Genomic DNA, 22,789 nt, shown 5'->3' with positions numbered 1-22,789 from the left:
TCTGCCCTAAAAGCAGAATGTGCTCCAGTTAATCACATGGATTCACATAGAAGTGCTCCTTCCAGGTTTCAGCACGGTTTTGGCAGCTTCCAAGGCAAAAGATGCAAGTGGGTTGTCATCTACCTTGAGGGGCTTTTGCACACTCTACTACTGCATGGCAAAAGAAAGTTGCCTTTGCATGCTTTATTAGTCAAAAGTTATTAGCTGCTGTTTAGAAAATTCTCCAGAACAAATGTACCACGTGTTAGCTTTATTGGAAACTAGATGCTTTCAGATGCAGCAGTTCATCCTGATTACCTTACTCCTAATCCATACATCAACTTGTGTAATTTTCTGCTAGACAGCAGTATTGATTACTCATAGCTTGTGTTGAACATATTAAAATGGATGATATTAAAAAGGTTCCAGATTTCACATAGTTATGCAGTGAAAAATAGGTCTGCATGTCTCAAAGGCACATTCATTTATATTTTTTGTTTTTGTTTTTTTTTAAAATATGCCAGTGGCATAATGTGACCCTATTTTTAGTGTAGATGAAGAATTAAATGATGCAGCATTCTAATTCCCTTAAAAATTATTTGGTATTAGTCTTGTCAGAGGGAGTAGAGATTTGTTTTAATTAGTACAATGCCTTCAGAGTATAATTACTTGATAAACTGTTTTAGGTTATTGATGAAATGAAAGTCTTTTTCCCAGCTGTGAGTAGCAATAAATAGAAATCTATATTTGTTCCCATGCAGTAGATTTCCCAACACCAAAGACAGAGCTGGTGCAGAAGTTCCACGTCCAGTACCTGGGAATGCTACCTGTAGCTAAACCTGTGGGTATGTGTCATATATTTGTGACTTCAGAGGGAACTTGCATAAACTCTTAAGGGCTGGATTCTGACTAGCCAAGTGTAAGAGTATAATTTTGCAATGGGAGCAGTTCCTGAACTTCAGAGTCTTAAGAGCCAGAGATGAAAATGTCTAGCATTCAGTGCTTCAAATAAATGTGTGTTGTGCAACCAGAGTACTTTGGGAGCTGGTAAGAAAGCATTTTCTTTTTACTGCTTTCTCTGAATATGAGCTTCGTTACTAATGAGAAAGGCCTTGGATAACTGAAATGGTGCAGCAGTTAAACAAGATGCTAATGCTTTTTTAGTATGCCAGAGGCACCTGATTTGCTTCTGCAGATGATGAAAACCAGCTTCAAAATCCATCACCATATTCATTTTACCTGGTTCAGAACAATTTACTACTGTGTACTACTGTGTGAAAATAATATTGTTTACTCATACACATTTATTTCTGTTTTAGGAATGGATACCCTGAACAGTGCTATTGAAAGTCTGATGGCTTCTTCTAGCAAGGAAGACTGGATGCCAGTTACCATGAATGTTGCTGATGCTACTGTCACAGTCATTAGTGAAAGAGTAAGGCAGAATGTCCTGTTCAAAACATGTTTAACACAAGTGCTGAAAACCAGGAACTCATGAGCATTAGAAGAGAGTGTTCATTTTTCCTGGACTTCATTTACCTTTTTTTGCATTTTATTTCTTTGCAGGGCTGTATCACTGTTTTACAACTACTTGTGTCAGCTTCAGCTTTATTTACCATTCCAAGCATGTCCTTAGAAACGTGAATTATAAGTAACCTTTAGATGCTTAAAACGAACACAGTATTATCCTTCCTAGAAATTTTGAGTGTAAAATGTTGTAGGTTAAGCTGTAAGGAGCAATCCTAAGTTTGTGTATTTTCTTTATTCTTTCTATGAAAGCCAAGAGTAAGACTACAACTTGTGTTTCACATCACTGTCCTTTAGTGGAACATTTTTCATAGAATAAAATGTAACGTGCAAAGAATGTTCCATATCTGCATCTGTTGATTAGGTCCTAAAGCCACATCTCTACATACCAGTAATAGGGTATCTTTAGAAGTCACAATAGCCATGCATTTCTTCACAAAACTGCCACATCCATTTTAAACATGCAGTACTACAATGCATGATATGCTTCAGTTCTAAGGCTCAAAGCCATTGTGTTCTGCTGGTAGCCTAGAAGAGAGAACTCAGCTCAGGCCTTTGCACACCAGGTATACACAGATTGCAGAAGAAGTTTCACTGTATCAGTGTTCTCTCCCTACTTAATTAACCTAACACTGAAAGTAAAATTTCATAGAATATCTGTTAGTAATGAACAATCATTTTATTCATAACCAGAATGAAGAGGAAATCGTGGTGGAATGTCGTGTGCGGTTTCTGTCCTTCATGGGAGTAGGCAAGGATGTTCATACATTTGCCTTCATTATGGATACAGGAAACCAGCATTTTGAGTGCCATGTGTTTTGGTGTGAACCAAATGCAGGCAATGTATCAGAAGCTGTTCAGGCTGCCTGTATGGTAAGTGACTTTCTTGAAAAGACATCTAATAGTACTTAGGTTTTCTACTACTTCAGTATATGTATTTACAAATGTGCAGTTAATTTCCTGAGATATAATTTGCAATTTGGATTCTGATATGTCTGGTAAATTGAAAATAAGTTTGAAATGTTGATTTAGTGAACTCTGCTCCTTTAACATCTGATCTCCTGAACTCCTCAACACCTGTGTAAGTAGTAACTACCTGTTCTGTAGTTACAGAAGTTATCTAACACTGGAAGAATATTTCTATGTAACCCAGTGACAATGTAGTGAAAAATATTCCTTGTTTAAGAAAACTTATTTTTCAGTTTTCAAAGTGGGTTGTTGCTGTGATGTAGTATTTGTCATGTGCTAAAGAACAGTTTCTGCTAAAAGTCAGACCAATATCCTATTAACTTGATCAGGGTTGTTTGTCACAGTCAAAATGAAAGTTTGACTGTATTTCATGAGTAGGTGTTTCAAATGTATTTTAAATGCACTGAAGGTAATAATAGCTACAGTAAGGAGTGCAGAATGCTTCTGCTTTGTTGCAGTTACGGTATCAGAAGTGCTTGGTGGCCAGACCTCCTTCGCAGAAAGTTCGGCCTCCCCCACCGCCTGCAGATTCGGTGACCAGGAGAGTCACAACCAACGTAAAGAGAGGAGTGCTGTCCCTCATTGACACTTTGAAACAGAAACGCCCAGTCACCGACATGCCGTAGCTGCGTAAGAGAGAAGATTCTCCTAACATTTAACTGCAGATAACAGTAGCTACACTAAGGGAAATGAACTGATGGTGTTTGGCCTTCCATTCCAAATTGCTGATGCTTTGTCTTAAGAGAATTTATCCGTATCAAAACAATGCTAGACAAGCATGTTATCTCGTTCTTGCCACCATCGTTTGATATGAAAAGAAGCATGAATAATTTTTTTCCTGTCAGTAAGTTACATCAATGGAAGGTCTGTTTGATTGTAAATAAGTAAACATTACCTGAACTCACACAAAGAAAGAGTATGGCCACGTCCTTCCTAGTGAACTCGTGCTAAAGTCCTTGGAGTGAATGACGCTTGAGTTGATAGTTTCACCGTCTTGAGCTGGATTTGTCACAAACCAATCTTAAGTCCTACAGCACTTTGGTTCTCAACACTGGAGTAGATACCAAGGATCAGCTACCATTGAATTACTGCAGATTAAATACCAAGTTTTTTATTTTTTACAGAACTAACCTGTTAATTTTAAATTGTTTGTCAGCGTTGGTCTGCCTGACACTCATGTGAATCGTTGTCATTTGATCTCTGTTTGTACATTACAGTTGTAGACAGAAATTGTTTGATACCAAACCAATGCTGAAAAATCTGGGAGTGTTTTCTGTAATTGAGTACAGGGTGATCCATTGAAGCTTTTCATCTTTAAACATACAGATGCATGTGTTGGATGCTAAATATGTCATCCCAAATTGTCATTAATTGATCAAAAATACTGTTTGTTCCACATAGAGCTCACACTGACCAGGAAAGAGTTAGTCAGCAGTTTTACTGTCTTAATACTCTCACAGAAGCAAAAATGTTACAGATGTTTTCTATATGAGTGTTTGATCAAATGTTCCATTCAGTGTTGGGTTGCACTACTCCCCCTCTGAGTTTGCTGCTAAATGGTTGTTAGCATGCCACAAAAAGAGCAGTCGTGTTTCTGATTATTTACTAAATTCAATGGAAATTCTTTTAGTGGTCTGTGACAAAATCATGAGAGTTGTTTTCTAACAGGATGTTGTCGCAAGTGGGACAACTTCATGTCAGTGCTTTTGCTCCAAAGGTCTCCTGTAATAGCCTTGATCCACACAACTGCAGATTCTGACAAAGTCAGCACAGTAATGCCCCTTTAAAATTTTGTCTTGTACTGATCTTCAAATGCAGCTTTGTCTTTCTCTCTTTGCCATCTTCTGTTTAGACCTGCAGATTGGTACAAATTTTGGAAATGGAGCATAAAAGATATTTTTAACGAATGTTAAAAATGTTTTGCCTGCATTTATATTTGTGTTCCAAACTGTATCTGTCTCCCAGATCTGCAAATTTGGTCATGCTGTAATTTTAGAAGGACATTGTCAACGTTGTTTTTACAAGAACCATTTTTTTTTACTTTACTGTGCCGGAGATTGTTATAAATAAGATTGTTATGAGCAAATAATGATTTTTTTTTTTTTCTTATTTTAAAAAATCAACAGCAATACCTGGGCAAAACATGTTAAGAATACAAGGGGAAAGAGTGATGATTCAGGAAATGCCTTTATTAGAAATGTAGAAGAATTATTAAAACACATTTAGCCTGATGTATGAGTAAATGTAGTGAAGGCTAGCCATACAGCTGTAATATTCTAAATGGAGTTCTTCAGAATACTTTCTAAGGAGCTGATCCTGCACTATGTTCAAGAAATGTTTAGATGTTGTCCTGAGGGACATGGTTTAGTGGGAAATGTTGATAGGTGGATGGTTGGACTGGATGATCTTAGAGGTTCTTTCCAACCTTGGTGGTTCTATGATCTCAAACCTCTGCGTAATAGGATTTTTGCACCCTGGGCAGTGAGGTAATTCTGCCCCATCCCAAGTCTCACGTTCCTGCTGCTTGGAACCAGCTCCATTGCTTGTGCAGTTGGAGGAGAGAAGGCCAGTCTGCATAACGTGAGTAAACTCCAAAATTGATCCAGCTGGCCACGTGGCTGTGCAGATGACAGGGAGAGCAGGAGGGGAGGTGAGGCAAACCCTCCCCTTTCAGCAGTAGCAACCTTTGAACTGCCCATGAAGCCAGATTTTGAAGCGTGGAGATGACAGCTTGTGTACTGGCTTAGTCCTGTTTCTCCAGGTTCTAGTGCTGATCCCACTTAAGTCTGATGGGAACAGTGTAAAAAAAAAAATCGCTTCCTCTCATGGCTGCTATCAAAATGCAGTGTCTCACAACGTCGCTAAGCGAGATCATGAATTTAAAGGATGTTTCCTTGTTAATCAGAAAACTACTGAATCCAACTTTGTTTTATATACTGAAAATATTTTGACAGCACCTTTCTTTTTAAAGTTCCAGGTGGAAACTCCAGGATTTTTATTTGCTTTACAACAAAGAATGTTTAACAGTATAATCGAGTTCAGTAGCGTTGTCTACACAGTGCTGCTTTTCCCCAAGAGAGAAACAGTCCAAGTTTAAACCAAACCAACACTTGGGAAACAGCAGTGTAAAGGTAAGAAGCTGTGTCAGGAGTCTTTACACATCTGTGTCGACAAGGCTCTGAACACAGAGTTTTCACTGGCAAAAATGTGCCACTGCAGGAAGGGCTGAGGGAAAAGAGAGAGAAAAATATTTGAAAAGCTGTAGGTCCCCTGGATTTCTTGTCTGTTACCAAAATGCTGTTGATTTTGCAAATAATTAAGTAGTTTGCTTAATGGGCCAAAATGTTTGGCCTTTTGGCTTCAGTGGAACTCCTGAGTTTCTAAAAAGTGTTAAATATACACCCAGGTGTGTTTGTAGAATCAACACCTAAAATTGCAGAGCTCGTTGTCTTTTATCAAACAATGTACTGAGGCACTCTTTAACCATGGCTAAAAATGTGTATATGGCATACACGTGTCTGAGTAACTACCACCGTTTTATTTGATGTTGTAGCAACCCTTCAGTTATCTATGCATTTTTATAATACCCAGCGATTCTGTAAGCAGGCAGCCATGCATTCACTATGCCTTGTATGTCTGATGCCATATTTTAAATTAACCTGTTAAATACAGCTTAAAATATTTTTATTTTATTTATTCTATTTTTACTGAAATATCCTGCATTATGATGTCGATGTATTGTCTTTACTGGACGTGATCTTGTAACGTTCTCTATGCTGTATACTATAGGTTGCCTAAAAAAAGGCAGCTTTGTAATTATTTGTAGTCACATTTTTATTGAAGTCTGTAGAAAAATCATGTAAAGCGAAGCTAATTTCTTATTTTTTTCAATGCAAGTAGAAACTAGAGGTAAGTATCACACATCACACGTCATTAATGCGCTCCCTTGCAGAAGCAAGGAGATTTATATTCACCATCAGAAATGAGAGATAAAAGCCTTTCTTTTGAAATCCGCAGTGCTGGCTGTAGGTTTTCTTTAAGTCACTGTTTGTTTCACTTGAAGGGGGGAGAGAAGAGGTGTGGGAGGTTCAAGGCTACAGAGACAACTATGGGGACTTTAAACAGGAATAACAAAAATTGCACAGAAGCGGCCTAGGACCAACTCACAATAACACTGTGCGTGGAGTTACCTGTGCCTGCTGAAGCAACATGCCCTTTTGTGACAGGAAGAGAGGCTCTGGAGTGTCAGGCAGCTTATTCCAGGTCAGGTCTGCGTCATTTCCTAAGAGTTCTGCATCCTTTTATTTTTAGTCTTATCAAGTATTTCATAGATGATTATTTTATTAGTGATGTACAACTGTTGGTAAAGCATCCATGCAAAACAGCGCTTTTTTATTTCAGAGCTCATGTGGGTTCAGCCTTAAATGCCATTATTTCTTCCTTGGGCAAGTTAATTCATATGTTGCTAAAAACTTGTGCTGCACAGTTAGCAGAAGTAGGTGGACCCACACCTACTGGTTATTAGCGGAGCTCAGCCTTGCATAGAGCACCCAGTTGATGCTGAAAAGTGCAATTTCCCCTGCTGTTGTCCACTTCTACACATCTAAATGTAATCTACTCTGAGAATAAATTTGGCTGCATAAAATCATTGTCTCAACTGTTGCTGGTCCAGGGAACTGGGAAATTCTTTCTTTTCTTGATCCAAATTGAGGGAAGGGAGAAATATATGATGGCTGTTTAGAGGCAGTAGCAGTGCCATGGAGGTTTTTGTATGTATAAAACTGAATCAGTGGCTTCTAGTTGAAAATTACAAATACTTAAGTGGAATTCTGAGAACTAGTTATGTATGATACAGTTTTACTTCACTTTATTTTTAAAAAGTGTTTAATTGAGCATTCAGGCTCCTATCCACAAGCCATTTGAAGTCAGTATCAGATGTTGCCAGCAGGTGATGTTCGGTGCTCACCAAGCAAGCTGGTAAACCTGCTGAACTAAAATCTTCCCTGCTACCTCTTCTGTATTCTTGGTAAGACATCAAGGTCACCACTCGTTTGGTCTCCGTAACATCTGAAGGACTCAGCTCCCTCAAAACAAGATAAAAGGCCAAGTGTGGAACATCATGTGTAAGCCCAAAGCATGTTCATTTTGGAATCATTTTAATCAATATTTAGTAAATGAGAGACACTGGGCTCCATTTTTAAAAATATGCAAGTTCACTTCTCTAATTTAAGAATCTCTTAAGCTTCTTTTAGGCATTTAACAACCATATTAAAAAACAAACAAACCCCTCTTTCCATTCCTTTTGTCTATTACGTAGAATTCTCCTTGAAGGTGGTTTGAAAGAATGTGGGATTCTTAGTTTTTGTTCCAGTTCTATACACTGCAAACAAACAGGTCTAGGTAAGTATGTTCAGAAACAAAAACAGAGCTTTTCCTTTTATTGGACCAGGTGAGGAGCGTAGGTTACTCACAGAGATGTACTGCAGGTGAGTGATAGCTCTGAGTACAACAGGCAACTCTGGTTAAAAACATGAACAGAATTTTTCACTGATTCAGTGGAGTAGTAATATTAATCTGATGATGAAGAAGCAGTTCTCTGTGCCAATGGTGTAACACATCCCTTCTTCTAAAGCTTGTTCGTCTACGTTGGCTGATGTGGACAGGAAGAAAATAAGGATGTTAAAACATTTTCTCTGCATGGGTCTAAATCCTTAAGATTCCATATCATATTGCTGACACTTGGCTTGTTTACATTCAATAAACTCTTACCAACTGTCATAACGAACAGTTGCTAACAATTCCTGAATTACTTTTTCTGTTCATACTGCCCATATTTAGTACTAAGTCACTTATTACATTGTGCTCAGACAAATGTAGATATTCACCATTTATTCTGCATTTGTTAGGGAACAGGTTAGGTTCCCACTGCTGATTTCTCAACAGTGGAAAACTTATTCAGTCCTTGTGTTCGGTCATTATTCAAATAAATAGTTACACTATTTATAAAAATAACTTAGATAATAGCAGATGTGAAACTTAGATAATAGCTGATGTGAAAAGAGCTGCGTTTTGGTTGATGTTACTAAAAATACTGAATTGACATGATAATGCATCGTAATGTTTATATAGTTTCCCCTTATAATATTTTTAAGCACTTGTGAGTGGAAACCAAAGGAATTAATACTGGAAAGCCCATGGGCTCAAATGTACTTGGCCAGCTGTTTGTAGAAAAATTCACATCCAGCTTGAGAGATAAAACTGAACTAGCTTACTGTGCAAGGCTTAGTTTCTGTGTGTCACAGCCCAAAAGGTAATTTACAAAAATGGTGTGCTGTAACTTGTCATTTTAAAGTCTATAGCAAATAGCTGCAGTATTTTTCACCTGACTCTCCCAGTGGTCTCCCCAGTGGACTCCCCCCGCCTTACACAACTGAGCTGCATTTACTTTAAAATGTAATTTTTGGTTTTAAATGGCTAACATAGCTACTTCCATGCAAATATCTGAGAATTAGTCTCACAGTAAAACTGTAATGAATAAAGGTATATTGCAATCTACGTGCGTGAATAAATACGTACAGGAATCTTTACCTTTTCTAAAAAGCTAGGGGAAAGTTTGAAGATTCTTACAGCCCTGATTGAGAATTTCTGAGCACTGTTGGTTTGACTACTTTAGACACAGGTGGAAGAGGTTCTCTGTCCCTCAAGCTTCTATTCCTCTGTCTGGACTGGAGCAGAGAGATATGATCTGGCATCCTATGTTGGTTTCCTTGCGGATGTCCATATGGTGATATCATTGGAGGAAAAACTATTTCCACGAGCTTCACTGCGACCATTTTTTTACATTCTGCACGTGGCTTGACCATTTTTTTACATTCTGCACGTGGCTTTCTAACTTGTGTCTGCTTTCTGTGCACCTTGACAACAGATGTGTGCTTTGGCACTTTAGAAACACCTGTGTCTGAAGCTGGGTTGATGGTAGGTTTCTTCAGCTGAATGTGACCTCTTGGTTGGTTGGAATTCTTTTTTTTTCGTTTGCTTTCAACTTTGGATACTACAACTGCAGCTTTCCTGTTAGATACAGCTTTAGGGTGAGGAACCGCAGCAGTCTTTGGCTCTATGCGAGTATGAGTAGCATCACTTCCATGTTGTGTTACTTTCCCTTGCTTCTCTTCTTCCTTTGATTTACCTAGAATGCTGTCTAGTAGTAGTCCTTTTGCTGCAGCTTGAGACAAAATATCTTTAGCGGACACATTTTTGGAGGAGTCTGTCTGTAAATTTCAAAGGAAAGAATAATAAATTGAGGAAACAGCTGTAAAGTCAATTCAGTAAGCTCAGATTCCTCAATATCTACTCCACAAGAAAGGCATGGCAGAATTACAGTTTGCTCAATAAATAAAGGCCCTGACTGTTGTGTTAACTGCTGTCTGAACATTTGCTCTTCCAGAGACTTTGCCCTCTGCGGACCAGAAGAGGGAAAATGAGTTCTGGACTTCAGTAGACAAATGTCTGCACAGCATGATTATTTAAACCTTGTGGGCTTGGAAAGCCCTCCCCCCTTTTTGGTGAAAAAGCTCTACTTCTCTCAGCCACAAGATGAAAAGCTTGATACTCAAATGCAAATCATCCTTCTAAGGTCTTTCCTCAGGAAATCATGCTAAGGCTTTTCTGTTTACTCAGCAAAGTTTCCCTGCCTTTCAGCCCAGATTTGCATATAACTTAGTTTAGAAAGGAAACATTCCTATCCATTTAATACAAGTTGTAATGCAGTCTTAATCCATGCTGGTGACACTGCCTGCTTGTATACTGGCACATCCTGATGATACATACAGACCTAACCAATAACTTCACTAGACACCACTTAGAACAAATCTAATCCCAAGCTGTCTAGCTCATTCCAAGGTTTGATACAAACGTTTCCTCCTAAATATTCCTTGCACAGACCTAGATAAAGAGATTGTTCTGACCACAACTGCTCCAAAATGAAAGTACACGTAGAAGAGCTGTGTTCAGCCTAAAATATTGTGCACACTTCAATTGAAGGTACCTCTAGAAAAGCTGTAGCTTTGCTCACCAACTCTTCGGTTTGTTCAAGAAATCTTAAAAATTAATTATTTTCACGTGTTCCATTTATGTATTCGTTTTATGGAAAATGACAATTGTTCTCTTCTGTGATTTTAAATTTTAGTTTTCTTACCTCTCTTGCTATAACAGCCAGAAAACAGCCACTGGAAATTTCCGATGGTTCTATTTTGAAAAAAGAATCAGTGCAGGACTCTGGGTTGGAGCAAGCAGGAAGAACAGGAGGAATTAGTCTGACAAAAAGAAAGAAATGACCAAGAAATAAGAATATACAAGGAAAAAAAAACACAGATACGTTAAAAGTGATTTGTAAAGCATGTCTTGCAAATGAAAGTTTTATAAAACCTATCTTCATTCTTTTTTAAAAAGAAGGGCTAATCAAGACATGAGAATTAATCTTTTGAGAGTTATTTTCAATATTAAATTACATTAACCACCAGTTAATGAGTGTATATCAACATAATTAAGAATTGCATTCTTTCTTGAGTCTGCCATAGCTGGATAATCGAGTTGTCCAGGAACATGGGAATGCTCTGAAGGCACTCAGCAGCACATAGAAATTATAAAGAGGTTGACTTTGAGTCAATAAGTGTATGCTCTTAAGAAATAATTTAGGTAAGCTAGATATCCTATTTGCCATACTCAACTACCAGGGCTCCAGTTGTTTTTTTTTTTTCAATTTACTGTTTTGTGATGCATCAACAAGGCAGGAAGGAAGGAAGTCTCCTTTTCCCACATTCCCCCTACACTCCAGCAATTCCCAGCTGTTACAAAACAGACGGCAGTGATTTGGTTCATAAGGCCAAGAACAAGTCTGTCACAAGACAGAAGAGTATCTGTGATGATCCCAAAGGACATTTAATCAGCACGACTTGTTTCTTTCAGAGCTGCTATGTTCTGAGCACAGGTGCTCAGAATTTTTCACTGGGTTCTGTATTTCTAGTAAATCGAGTTACCTCATGCTAAGAGAAATGCATGAGGAACGATGATAAGGAATACTTACATAAGGAAAGCTTGAGCTTTCACCTTAAGACAAGCATGATCACACTGTATCTCATTTATGATATTCTGTTACTGCTTTGTCTACACTGGTTGCCAGCACCTTCATGGTACCGGGACAAAAATCCAAGATCTGTGCATAACAGTGAAGGATGAGCTAATTCTAGAATCATCATTTATGAAGTTCCACCCATCCTCAGCCACAAAATTGCTGAGTTTTGCGAAAAAATTCCAATGCACTTTTACGTTACCTATTATCTGTGATCATCCAGTATTTCAAAGCAAAAGTGTGATGTGGTGCTATGACAAGTTTCATGATATTTCTACAGAACACTGAAGAGGTTTTAGGATTTCTGAGAAATTTTCTTATGGGAGGTTTTTTGTCTCAGACAAAATTTTTTTCCTGAAGAAAAAAAAAAAAATCAAACCTCCTGAAAAAAAAACTTTTTTTTTTTAATGAATTATTCTGTGATATAAAGAAATATAAGTTCTCTTCTACTGGGGGAAAGCAATAAATGAAAACATTAGGAACAACTTAATTTCTCTTATCATCAAAAAGAATGGAATCAAAGACAGCTGAAGATGATATTGTTAATCTAATACAAGACACAGATTGGACTAGGTTAAGAACTATGCTACTTCAAGTTTTATATAGACAAAACTATTCATACCATACCTGAATGGCCTGAATGTTTTTTGTTTTTTTCCTTTCACACAAAATTCCAGTGCTTTTTGCACTACTTGTTCATTCTCTTCTGGGTAAACTGAAGAAGTGCAGTAAACAATAGATTGTACTTGAACTACAAAAGAAAATTTTAAGAGACTTCAATGTTAAAATCCTTGAAACACAGTGGTTTAGTAAGGACTAAAACCAGTATGAAAATTATGCTTGTATGCTATTTTTACCAATAAACTACGCTCTCCTGCACGTGAGCTTTTTAACAATTGAAATCTTTTCAAATACTGACAGATTTCAGCACAAATTCAGGGCTGTCTTTTCACACATCTGCTAAACAAAAGGCAGAAGAAAGTGGCAGTTTGAAGATAGACTACATTTACAACTTAGCCAAAATGAGCCTGACTCAGGCAGTTGTTTATGCTGTTGTATTAATGGCTGGTGAATATCACAACACAAAAACCCTTGCTGGAAGAAATCATTATTTGGAGGTTAAACATTTACTGTTAACTCATAGACTCGTCGGTGTATCTTTAATGATATAAATCTGGTTGCAGTACAATCAAATTGACAGTATAAGAAAATCTTTTCAGGAACCTGCCTGCCAGCACACTTACATTTCATTGCATGCATCAACTCATTCAGCTGCTTCTCAGCGAGAATACAGAGCTTGTCCTTAGACACAGATCCTTGGTAGAGGTCTTTCAGCAATCCTGCATCTATATACAAAGAGTTGTCATTTATTAACATGGCTGCTCTTGGTCTTGTCTTAACATTCAGTTTGCACAAAAAGCTTGGATAACAGACCTGATGGTCACTGGTACAGTGAGAAGGCAGGCCTTACGGATTACGATACCACGAGTGCCTAAGCAATTCTTTCCTTGTCAAGTTTACCTCTAATTGCTACTGCCTCTTCTTTGTTTCTGTTTAATGAAAGCTGAACAATGAGTATTATAAATAGTCATTAAAGGAATGTGATTAATAAAAAATCATGTACTTGTATATTGACATAAATTTTGTCTTTTTGCTTGAAAAGGAAGGCAATATATACTCTTCTCCCCAGAATAACCCTCAAACTTCATGCCACTGACTTGAAATTGCCTTCACAAAATGCTCCTAGCCCTTCAGTGCCACACAGAAAGATTTTGTTTTCTTATTAAGAATTCTAAGGTAGGACAAATACATCCTGCTCACTTTATATGGAAAAATCTGAGTAATTGATTATATATTATTCTCTTCTGTTTTTCCATTGTAGTCTGCATATATGTCACACACAGAGAATTATGCAAGTCATTAATATATCTTTTATAGTAGTTTAAAGGAAGTTTTGTTCGTGTTGTTTGTCTTTTAAAAAGATTACATTTTATCAGAGCAGCTGTATTGTTCAAATCACAATAGCTAAGGAAATATTTCTACCAGAAAGCATGCATTAGCTATGTATATAAAGAAGTTACCTCCATGTTCAGTCAAAATAAAATCTATTGGATTACTAAAACTCAGCCCAGAGCACTGTGGTATCAACAAAATGACTTGTGCATTTTGAAGCCTGGGATCTTTCGGTTCAATCTCAGTGAAGTCTTCTTGCAACAACTGAATGTCTGAAATAAAACAAAAAGGTGGGGTGGTTAACTCAGCAGTTCAACACTAAAGCAAGCCTGCCTAATTTTAAAGTGATGGGGTTGAAGAGACAGCAATGTTACACAAAATTCCACAAAGCTACAGCCTGCTGGACCAGACCCCCCAACATCCCACTGATTTCCGGCAGACTGAGTGGAGTGATTAAGCTTTAGCATCTTCCACTGAAGAGACTGCTAATTGGCATTGCCATCTTGTTAGTGTTTGATCACATCTTCTGGGTAAACTGGACAAATGTATAAATTTTGGATTAGCAATCTCAGAAACAGGTAGAAATCAACCTGAAAAGCAACAGACAAGACACCAGATACACGGATGCCACAGTTTGCAGATCCCAGCCATTACACAGGAACTACTTATGTGGAGAACTTCACTGTAACATTTCAGGAATCTGGATAATCTGCAACCTTGTCGAGCCTGATTGTAGCTAAGGAGTTGTCAGTTCACCCTATGACAAAAATAATCTATTACTACCCTCCCAAATCTTCAAAGAAGGGATCTCTAAATTCTGATAGTTTATGACCCGTTTATAGTTATCACAAACTCCATCAAAATCTATTTACAATACCTTCAGCATACCAACTGTTTCAACACATACTTTTACATCCCATGTGACTGAACAAGTCTCCCAGTTCAGCTGCTTTTGCAGAAGTTTTTACACCACAAACAAAAACTGTGGACGTGCTGTGATTTCTCAGTGCCGACATATGAGCGACGGTGAGGTGGGAACCCAGGTGAGCCACAATAACATCATCATCTGTGCTCAACAGCGCCTGCACAGAATGTACAGCAAGGCTGCGAGACTTATCCTGTAAAACAGTGACACAAAAATTCAGTGTTACCAACTATTTGGGTTTCTCTGAGCATCAATCTTTTCCAAATTAGGAAATTAATTCACTACTTTCATGATAAATAGAAAAGAGAGGAGGAGAAAAAAACTGATCACATACAGTGGCTAATATGGAATTTTTAAGAAGACAGAATCAAGCATCTTAAGTCAAAATCACTAAATTTCACTTAAATCAGAAGGCTCTGGGCAATGTGATCATGGAAGGTGCTCCTGCCCATGGCAAGTTGGGTGGAACTGCATTTTTAAAGGTCCCTTTCAACTTCAACCTTTCTATCATTTCCTGTGATTCTATGATCCTCCTAACCTGAATTATTCTGTTCTGTACACTGAGATACACAGAAACCTTCCTCATAATTTCAGAAGTGCAGCCACATTTTCAATCACTTTTGACATTTTTAAAATTAATTTTACAACGTTTTATTACTGTAACTGTAATTATGAATTATAAGTACTAATATTGCCATGCAAATCTTAATAAATGAACTCTGTTTCTGAAGTTCTGATTTTTAAACATGTCCAAAAACTTCTCAGAGTATGTTTCTGCCTGCCTGATGTAATAGGGCAGGCACACTGCACATGACCTTACTTGAATGCAAAGCATCATTTTGCTTTGCAGGTTGATATTACTCACTCAAGGGTGGCACCAACTCACCTGCAGTAAGAGCTTGCAATCTGCAAATAGATCTAAATTAAGCAGTTCGTCTTTAAGAGAGGAAGGGAAAAACAAGACGTTGTGGCAATGCTGGTCCAAACAGTATGTGTAACCACTGAAGTCTGACACAGATCCAACTTCAGTGAATCCCTTACTCTTCAGATCTTTGAAGACATCTTGAAGGCTGTTAACATACAGTTCTGACCATTAAATATACACCACTTTCATAAGCAACATAACTCACACTGATGTTGATCACTGACTTTTATTTCTTCGATGTCTACACGGGTGTACACATCCCTACACCTGTGGCTGTATAAGGCATATTGCATCTGTGTATAAAACATCTGTATAGATTACACACACACGTAAAATAGTAGTACTATCTGACACAGGAGGGGAAATCACACTACTGCAGGCTTTGAGGTTCTTGTGTTGACTCCTAAGTTAGTAAGTGAGATAACACAGATGAAGGAGCTGTGTGTCTCCAGAGAATGATTCACAGCACCGATATATAGATGTCCTTGAGCTCAGGAGACCCTGTAACAAATTTACTGCCAGAATAGCTTGGTTCTTTTAATTGCTTTCAACATATCCCAGTTCTCCAATGAATTTAACAATTACTATCTGAAGTAATTCTTGTGTGAATGTAATAAAGGCATAAATGCTGAGGTTTGCAATTCAAATATCATGAAGGTTTAAAGGCATATATACCAAAACTTGAATGTTAAATTGCAGCTTTAGACAGTGCTATGGGCTTACGTGGTGTTTCAAAGGTAGGGTCAACACTGCAGCCTTTAAATCTCAATCTGAGCTAAAGGGTGAAAGATTGCAGTCGGACACTTTTTCTTAAGAAAACCACAACCACCTGTAAGCACAGAGTATTGGTCCAAGACAAAAGTATTAAAAACTCCTGAATACATGATAAAATGCATTATTTGTAATAACAGAATGGATAATGAGGCTGGAAACACCAGCCTTACACACTCGATGACACAGTGAATGATGATTAAAAGAATCATTAGTATTTGACACAATCTTTATATAATAAATACTGCTTAGAAGCATTTTATCTGTCTTAGCACCCTCTGCCAATGTAATTTCTTATACCAATATGCACAGAATGGCTTAGGTAGGAAAAGAACTTGAATATCACCTGCTTTTTACAAAATTTTCTCTGATTTTCATCACGGAATTTATTTGCTCTCGTAGGGAGATCAAGTCAGGAAAAAAACTACTTGTTTGGTGAATATCCTCATAAGCAATAGTCTGTAACAAACTCATATCTTCCATTTACAGTTCATTAATACAGTTACTGCAATATATAGAAACTTTAAAACTAACAACCAGCATAGTCCAACATTGTTCTACTAAGCAGGACTTTTATAAGAAATTTAAATTACCAGCAATCAACTAGCCTGGAAATTTTACAAGAGTACAGCGAACTGTCCAATCACATATGTAAAAACTAAAATATTAGATGACACTTTTAAGATGTTACCTGGTCTTCAATGTGTTTATCCAAGCACATAAAGGCAAGGCAGAAGCTCTTTGTTCGTGCTTCCTTATAGTTTCTGGTAGAAAGTGTTGAATTGAAAGAGCATCGTGCTTGATGCGACATCTTGCTAGTGCGGCTGCCAATTTGATCCTAAACCTAAAAAATATAGTCATATGTTTTTAAAATGTTGGCACCAACTACTTACAGGCAACATTTCTATTAAAAGTCTCTTGCTTGGACATCAACAGCGAGATCTCGCTTTGCAAGCTCATAGAGAAAATATATAGGTGCAGGTATTTTACTGCAGAGCAGATGGCTGAGACTACTGCCTTTCAATATACACAGGTCTGGAATTATGGCAGATGAATACAAAACAAATCTCCAAAAGTTGTGCAAAATAAAATATTAAAAATTGGAGGGGGAGAGAAAATATGGATTCAGAACTGCAATCTACGGAATATAATCACACTTTTGCTGGAGATTCAATGATTGAAATATAAGCATAAAGAAAGGAGACCTCTAACCACTAGAGAAATGACAGAATTGTGATGGCAACCAGGAGGTGGTTTTGTTATTATATGAAAACTTCAGACTGAATATTTCTGGCCTTTTCTTCCCAAAAGCTTTATGCCTATTTATGATGTGTGATACTTCAGAACAAATAAAATTTATTAGTGTTAAGATATATCACTGTCTGCCCTCCTTGCACATAGGGTGCTCCTGAAATTTTAGGGCTATTCTACATCTAGCAGTACAGTTCTGTCTAAGAAATGGCAAAGACTTAGGAAATGTACACTTGAACACTACTTAAAATGTTTTACCCGTTGTCTTTTTTTCCCCCTCTAATTACTTAATATGTATTTAACAAACCTTCATAATAGCAATATTGCTAAATAAAGGAACGCTGTTCCATTCTATAACCCTTTGGCACTTGACTATTACATTCACATTTTTGAGTGTAACATTTATGATACACATTGATGCCTTCTGTGCAACGTATTTATGAATGTTTAGCAAATTGGTGAACTATACAATTTATGAATGAGTGTAGATATATTTATGAATGTTTGCTAAATATTTCATTTATTTTTTCCTAAAATTATGTGAAAGTAGTTTCAAGAGCTACAGAATAAGCTACCTATTTCTAGTAAAATAATTTGCAATATAGGCTGTTAGCAATGTTTTTCTTATTACAGGAGTAAGAAAGTTTCCCTTCAAATCACTTTCTCATCAAAAATTAAGAGAAATTTTGCGAGATTTCAAGATAAAAGGTATCTGCAATATTCAACATCGGGGGAAAAAAAGCAGTTGCTATAAAATTCTGTATTTCTGCTATTATATACCACCACCAACAACAAAATTCTTAGCACATGTACCTGAATAGAAAATTCTCTATTTCCTGAACTTCTGCTATAGGTTCCTCCTCATCAGATATCACTCGTGCTTCAAACTCTCTGTCTTGCAGGTCATAAAGCATCACAAGAAGCAGGCTGGTTAATTCATCCGGCTGCAACAGAAGAACAGCTGAATAGAGAACAAGGCAATTTGCCACATTTCTGGAAAACAAAAGTCCATATCAAGCAGTAGTCTCCTCTGTAAGACACAGAACAACTCCAATGAAACACATTTTTTCTGCCAGTTTCTTTCATAGGATTCTTTGGATATAGTAACAGATGAGCTCAAGCCATTACATCACAAGCATTCGAAACAATGGTAAAATCTCCTTCCCATGCCTGAACTTAGGCAGCAATTCCTTCTTAAAGACAGGCATTACCAGCGCTGCCATTACCCTTGGATACATATACCTTCTCACAAGTAAGACTGATACAAGCTAGAAAATTCAAGTTACTAGAAGCACGCCATCAAACACAAAATGTAATTGCCTAAGTCTCATCATCGTGCAAAAACAAGCTGAAAATCAAATGTTACTGCTGGATCATTTGCCTGATCACATCAATCTATGCAATTAACATCAGTTCAAATTAATCTTGTAAATATCAAAAAGCATCAAAGGCACCACAGAATAGAATAACAGGTTATTCTGCCTGCTCCAGATTTTCTTTTCATAACACAGTTTGCCCAGGAAATGAAAACTGGGTTCAGTGTTTCCTTTTGTCTGATATGGTTCACTCTACATTTTCCACTCACAAGGTGACTCAAGTGGGATGGAAAGCACTGAGTGCTGTTCTTTATTTTATCCAAAGCACCACTCAGTGTAAAAACAAGGGGAACCAAGATAGAATCCAAAAGTTTCACTTTGCTTCTTCAAAAGCCCCAATCTCTGTACTTGGGCAATCCTTGCTCTTTGTACTCACTAAAACCGGACAAGTCATACAATGTATTCAACAGAGAGCTTCACATGAAAGAGAAGAGGACAAAAAGATCTTTGCCTGCAGGTTTGGTTAGGATGCTCCTGAGAGCTTGCAAATAAGATTTTGAACTACCTCGTCTTGTTCAAGAAATAGGCAGAACCCAGGAGTCAAACTCCCTGGACAAGTACCACAGTTGCTGGTATCCTATTATGTGACTTTTCCTGGCTCATGGACAACATTACACAGCTAGTAATACAGTGCAGTAAGCATTATGATTCATTCTCAGTTTCTTTCTCAGAAGATAATTCCCAGCATTGGGATGCAACACCAAAGAATCTCACAGCTCATCTAGAAGACTGGAGATTCACAGTTTGGACAACTAATGAAAAAGAATAGACATATTTTGATCTCAGGTTACCAAATGGAAAGAACCATCTGAAATAAAATGTTCACTTACTATTGAATGACATGGGTAAACATGACTATCTAGCAGTATTTCTTCAAGGAGATCTTGATCTGGGAAAAAAAAAAAGAAGAAGAAAACATCGACAAGTTGTACTATGAAATACTAAATTATATGCAAGAACAGCAAATATTTACAAAATAGTAGAGAAAAATCTGAAAGTTTGAACATCATAAATATTAAGTGAAAGTTTACTCATGTACAGTAACAACTCTAATTACCTTAGAAGTACAGATTTTAAATGTTTGATTCTATAAAACATAACCAACACTTAGTTATATTTAAATATTTGAGGGATACTACTAGTCTAGTAGTAAATTACTACTTAATTTACAAAAGATTACCCAAATCTCTGTCATCAGGCAGAAACTACATAATTTTATTCATGTACTTCTCTCTGCCACATCATTTCTACTGGCAATTCTGGGAAAAGTTTTGTACTTACATTTCAGAGCACTGAAAGCGAGTTCGTAAGATAAACGCTGGGAATACTCATCTTTAAGAGTCAGCATGGGAGATACTGAGTCATCACCATATTGCACTAACATTCTATCCTTTGGCTTTTTATTATGAATGCCTTGAAAAATCTTTGCTGCGTTTATGTATACAGAATCATGACAGACATTCTTTTTAAGCAGAGTCATTGTTCTTTTCTCAGCAGCTCCTTTTTCATCTGAAATTTTCTTTTCACTCAAGTTTCTCAAGTATAATTTCTAACATCCTCATGAAAAGACACCAAGTTACTTTTAGAACCCGGCACTTTTGCAGTTGTTGATTGTGCAAGTGCAAGTCACAGTCCTGAAAAAAAAAAAACCAAAACAAAACAAAATAAAAGTTTGCATTGAATTGTGAAATTTTCTTTCACTAGAATACTTCTGCCTTCATTTTCAGGTTTTCAATAGAATTCATTTGTTTTTAGGCACTAACCCTGCAAATACATATATACTTGTGTAAGCCCATCAACTTCCATACCCTAGAGAAGTACTTTTAGTAGTTTACTTACCTTATTTATTTTCACTAATACAGATACAAGGAAGACTGGTTACTCGTTTCCAAGAATCTAGTGCATTATAATAAATAACCCTAAAGAGATTATAGAGATCTGATTTACCCTACAGGCTTTGGTTATTGTACTGTGCATTGATGACAATGCTTAGAAGCCAGGTCAAATGTTCAGAACAGGGCTAGCTGTGCTAAGACAAATCTAGTGATAGAGCAAAGATATACATACATTAGTTTACCTGTCTAGGGAAGAATACTAGAGAACAGAAACACAACAGAACCATGCTGAATTGTAACACAGAAAAATAGCTGTGTGTATTTTAGCTCCCCTAACATTTGAGACAAATTACATGCCTCTTCTCCTGTGATAATACCTGCTTAGCATCTGGTTTTCCTCTACCCTTTACTCTTCCCATTCACACAAAATGTACCAGAGAATGAGGAAAGTAACACACTGGCTGGGAAGAAGGCGGAACGTAAACTGTTCCTTCTCTAGCAGGCAGCCATGAAATACCCCTGGCTAAGCCAACAGTCCCGAGCTCAAGCTCTTTTCCCAGCCTTGGTGATGCTCAGGCCATCTCTCCCCAACCTCTCCAAGTCTGGCACAAGTCAGTGTCTGTCCAGGACAGCCCATAATTCCCTAGCAAATGACTCTGAAGTACAGCTGGGAATAAGTAGAGGAGGGAGAAAAGATCCATTCCATTTGTGTGTGGAAAAAATGAGTGAACCTCAAGCAGATTACTCAGTTGAGAAAGGAAAATAAAGACAAATATCAGGTTCCCAAAGATGCAGCTCAGGACAACGTTGGTTGTGAAAAAGGACAGGAAAGCATCTCCTCACCTTCTGCTTCCAAGGCATAACCCACTGTCCCAGTTCCACCGATCAGGAAGTTCTGTTAGCACAGCAGTTCCACGAGTATTACCCGCAGCATCACAAAGCAAGAGGGACGTTGGTTGTGGCCATTATCTGTGCAAAGGGATGTGAAAATTTCTTCTGAAATCATTGGTATGACAGAAGCAGGCAGCCTCCCTGCCCACAATTACCCAAGGACAAACTGCAGCAGGAAGGTAGGAAGGCTGCAGGCTTCCAGGAAGAAAGTGGCAAGCACAGAGCTGTATGTAAGCTGCATGGGAAGGAGCGATCTGCTGAACACCTGCCTGCTGCCCCCATGGGACACCCACCCTGTACAACTGCCTTGAGACCAGCAGGTTCAAACCTTTAAAGATTCTTCAACCATCACTTCCCAGTACGAGAGACACGCTGCCCTGTCAGCTAGTACACTTACCAATGGAGAAAAATGGGCACGGGCTCCTCCAGCAGCCATGGGAGCGAGCACCCGGCTGGCCCCGCTGGGTCCCAACAGCCCGCGCCTACAGGTGCCAACCCGGCCTCATGCTGCCGGGCCGGACTGCACCACTCTCCAGGGCTGGGTGGGGAGGGCAGAGCTGGGCTTTCTCCTGGCAGCTTCTGCTTCCCCAGCTCCCCTCTGGGGGTGTGCCGTGGCAGGGATGAGGCCGTGATGTGAGGGGCTGCAGAGGCAGAGCTCGTGCCGGAGCTCTCTGTGGTTCACATAAGGCACCAAAAAGCCACAAAGCAGTGCCAAGAACCGCCTTGGCAACGGCATGCGTGTGTCCATGGGAGCTGTGTTTCCCAAGGGTTACCATGGCAGGAGCTCTGCAGAAGTCCCCGTCTCTCAGTGGTGACAACGCCTCTCACTCTCCCTTTTTTGTGGTGTCAGTGGTCGGTTGTTTTTTTTTAACATTTAAATCCCCAAACAGCATGAATTCCTGTAAATTCAGTGTCTGCTTAAAAAAAACACACCTTATCTACACTCGGGTAGATAATTGCATTAGAACACCACGGTGTTGGACAGGGTTGGGAATCCTGGAAATACACAGGATTGATCCCATTTACCAGCCCTATCACTATCCATCTGTACTTGAAATTAGCAGCTTGCTCTTGTTAATTGCACAGGTGTCTTAACTATCTCAACCTCTGCTTTGATTTGTTGTTGAAGGACACAGACAGATCAGGCCTTTATTTGCAGCCAGAATTTCCAATTATTTACATCAAGAATCTTTTATTGAAATTACTCCTAATAAGCGAGCCATAACCTTGCCAAAAATACACTTCACTCCTATAAACCTT

The 22,789-nt window shown here is 38.1% G+C and overlaps 2 protein-coding genes across 19 annotated transcripts in view; one reads left to right on the top strand and one right to left on the bottom strand.

Annotated features, from left to right (window-relative positions):
• Positions 1 to 8,164, top strand: part of APBB2 (amyloid beta precursor protein binding family B member 2) — a 153,529-nt gene extending 145,365 nt beyond the window's left edge. For all 18 annotated transcript variants that reach the window (XM_052682765.1, XM_052682769.1, XM_052682777.1 and 15 more), the window contains 4 exons: positions 741 to 824; positions 1,299 to 1,414; positions 2,200 to 2,379; positions 2,934 to 8,164. In XM_052682765.1, the coding sequence (XP_052538725.1) occupies positions 741 to 824; positions 1,299 to 1,414; positions 2,200 to 2,379; positions 2,934 to 3,101 (548 nt within the window). In that variant the 3' untranslated portion in view covers positions 3,102 to 8,164. The remainder of the gene's footprint in view (positions 1 to 740; positions 825 to 1,298; positions 1,415 to 2,199; positions 2,380 to 2,933) is intronic.
• On the bottom strand, positions 8,039 to 20,335 carry NSUN7 (NOP2/Sun RNA methyltransferase family member 7). Its single transcript, XM_052682799.1, has 12 exons — positions 20,085 to 20,335; positions 19,634 to 19,692; positions 18,241 to 18,371; positions 16,868 to 17,020; positions 15,367 to 15,550; positions 14,463 to 14,673; positions 13,684 to 13,827; positions 12,847 to 12,948; positions 12,230 to 12,353; positions 10,670 to 10,787; positions 9,064 to 9,743; positions 8,039 to 8,125 (listed from the first exon to the last, which is right to left on the bottom strand). Exons 1-11 carry the CDS (start codon positions 20,281 to 20,283, stop codon positions 9,099 to 9,101), a joined length of 2,070 nt encoding a protein of 689 aa, XP_052538759.1. The 5' UTR covers positions 20,284 to 20,335; the 3' UTR covers positions 8,039 to 8,125; positions 9,064 to 9,098.
• Between the last annotated feature and the right edge of the window lie 2,454 nt (positions 20,336 to 22,789).

Source organism: Tympanuchus pallidicinctus, unplaced genomic scaffold, assembly GCF_026119805.1.
Source record: "Tympanuchus pallidicinctus isolate F22 unplaced genomic scaffold, pur_lepc_1.0 scaffold2, whole genome shotgun sequence".
NCBI classification, from domain to species: Eukaryota; Metazoa; Chordata; class Aves; order Galliformes; family Phasianidae; genus Tympanuchus; species Tympanuchus pallidicinctus.
Note: the sequence above shows the minus strand (reverse complement) of the source record. Positions and strands in the feature narration are given on the sequence as shown.

Excerpts from the sequence above, each read along its gene's own strand:
- NSUN7 (XM_052682799.1), bottom strand. The coding sequence starts at position 20,283 with ATGACTCTGCTTAAAAAGAATGTCTGTCATGATTCTGTATACATAAAC. Across the intron at positions 12,354-12,846 it reads GTTGATGCATGCAATGAAAT|TTCAAGTACAATCTATTGTT; the intron begins GTAAGTGTGCTG and ends TTTCTTTTGTAG. Across the intron at positions 9,744-10,669 it reads TGGCTGTTATAGCAAGAGAG|ACAGACTCCTCCAAAAATGT; the intron begins GTAAGAAAACTA and ends TGAAATTTACAG.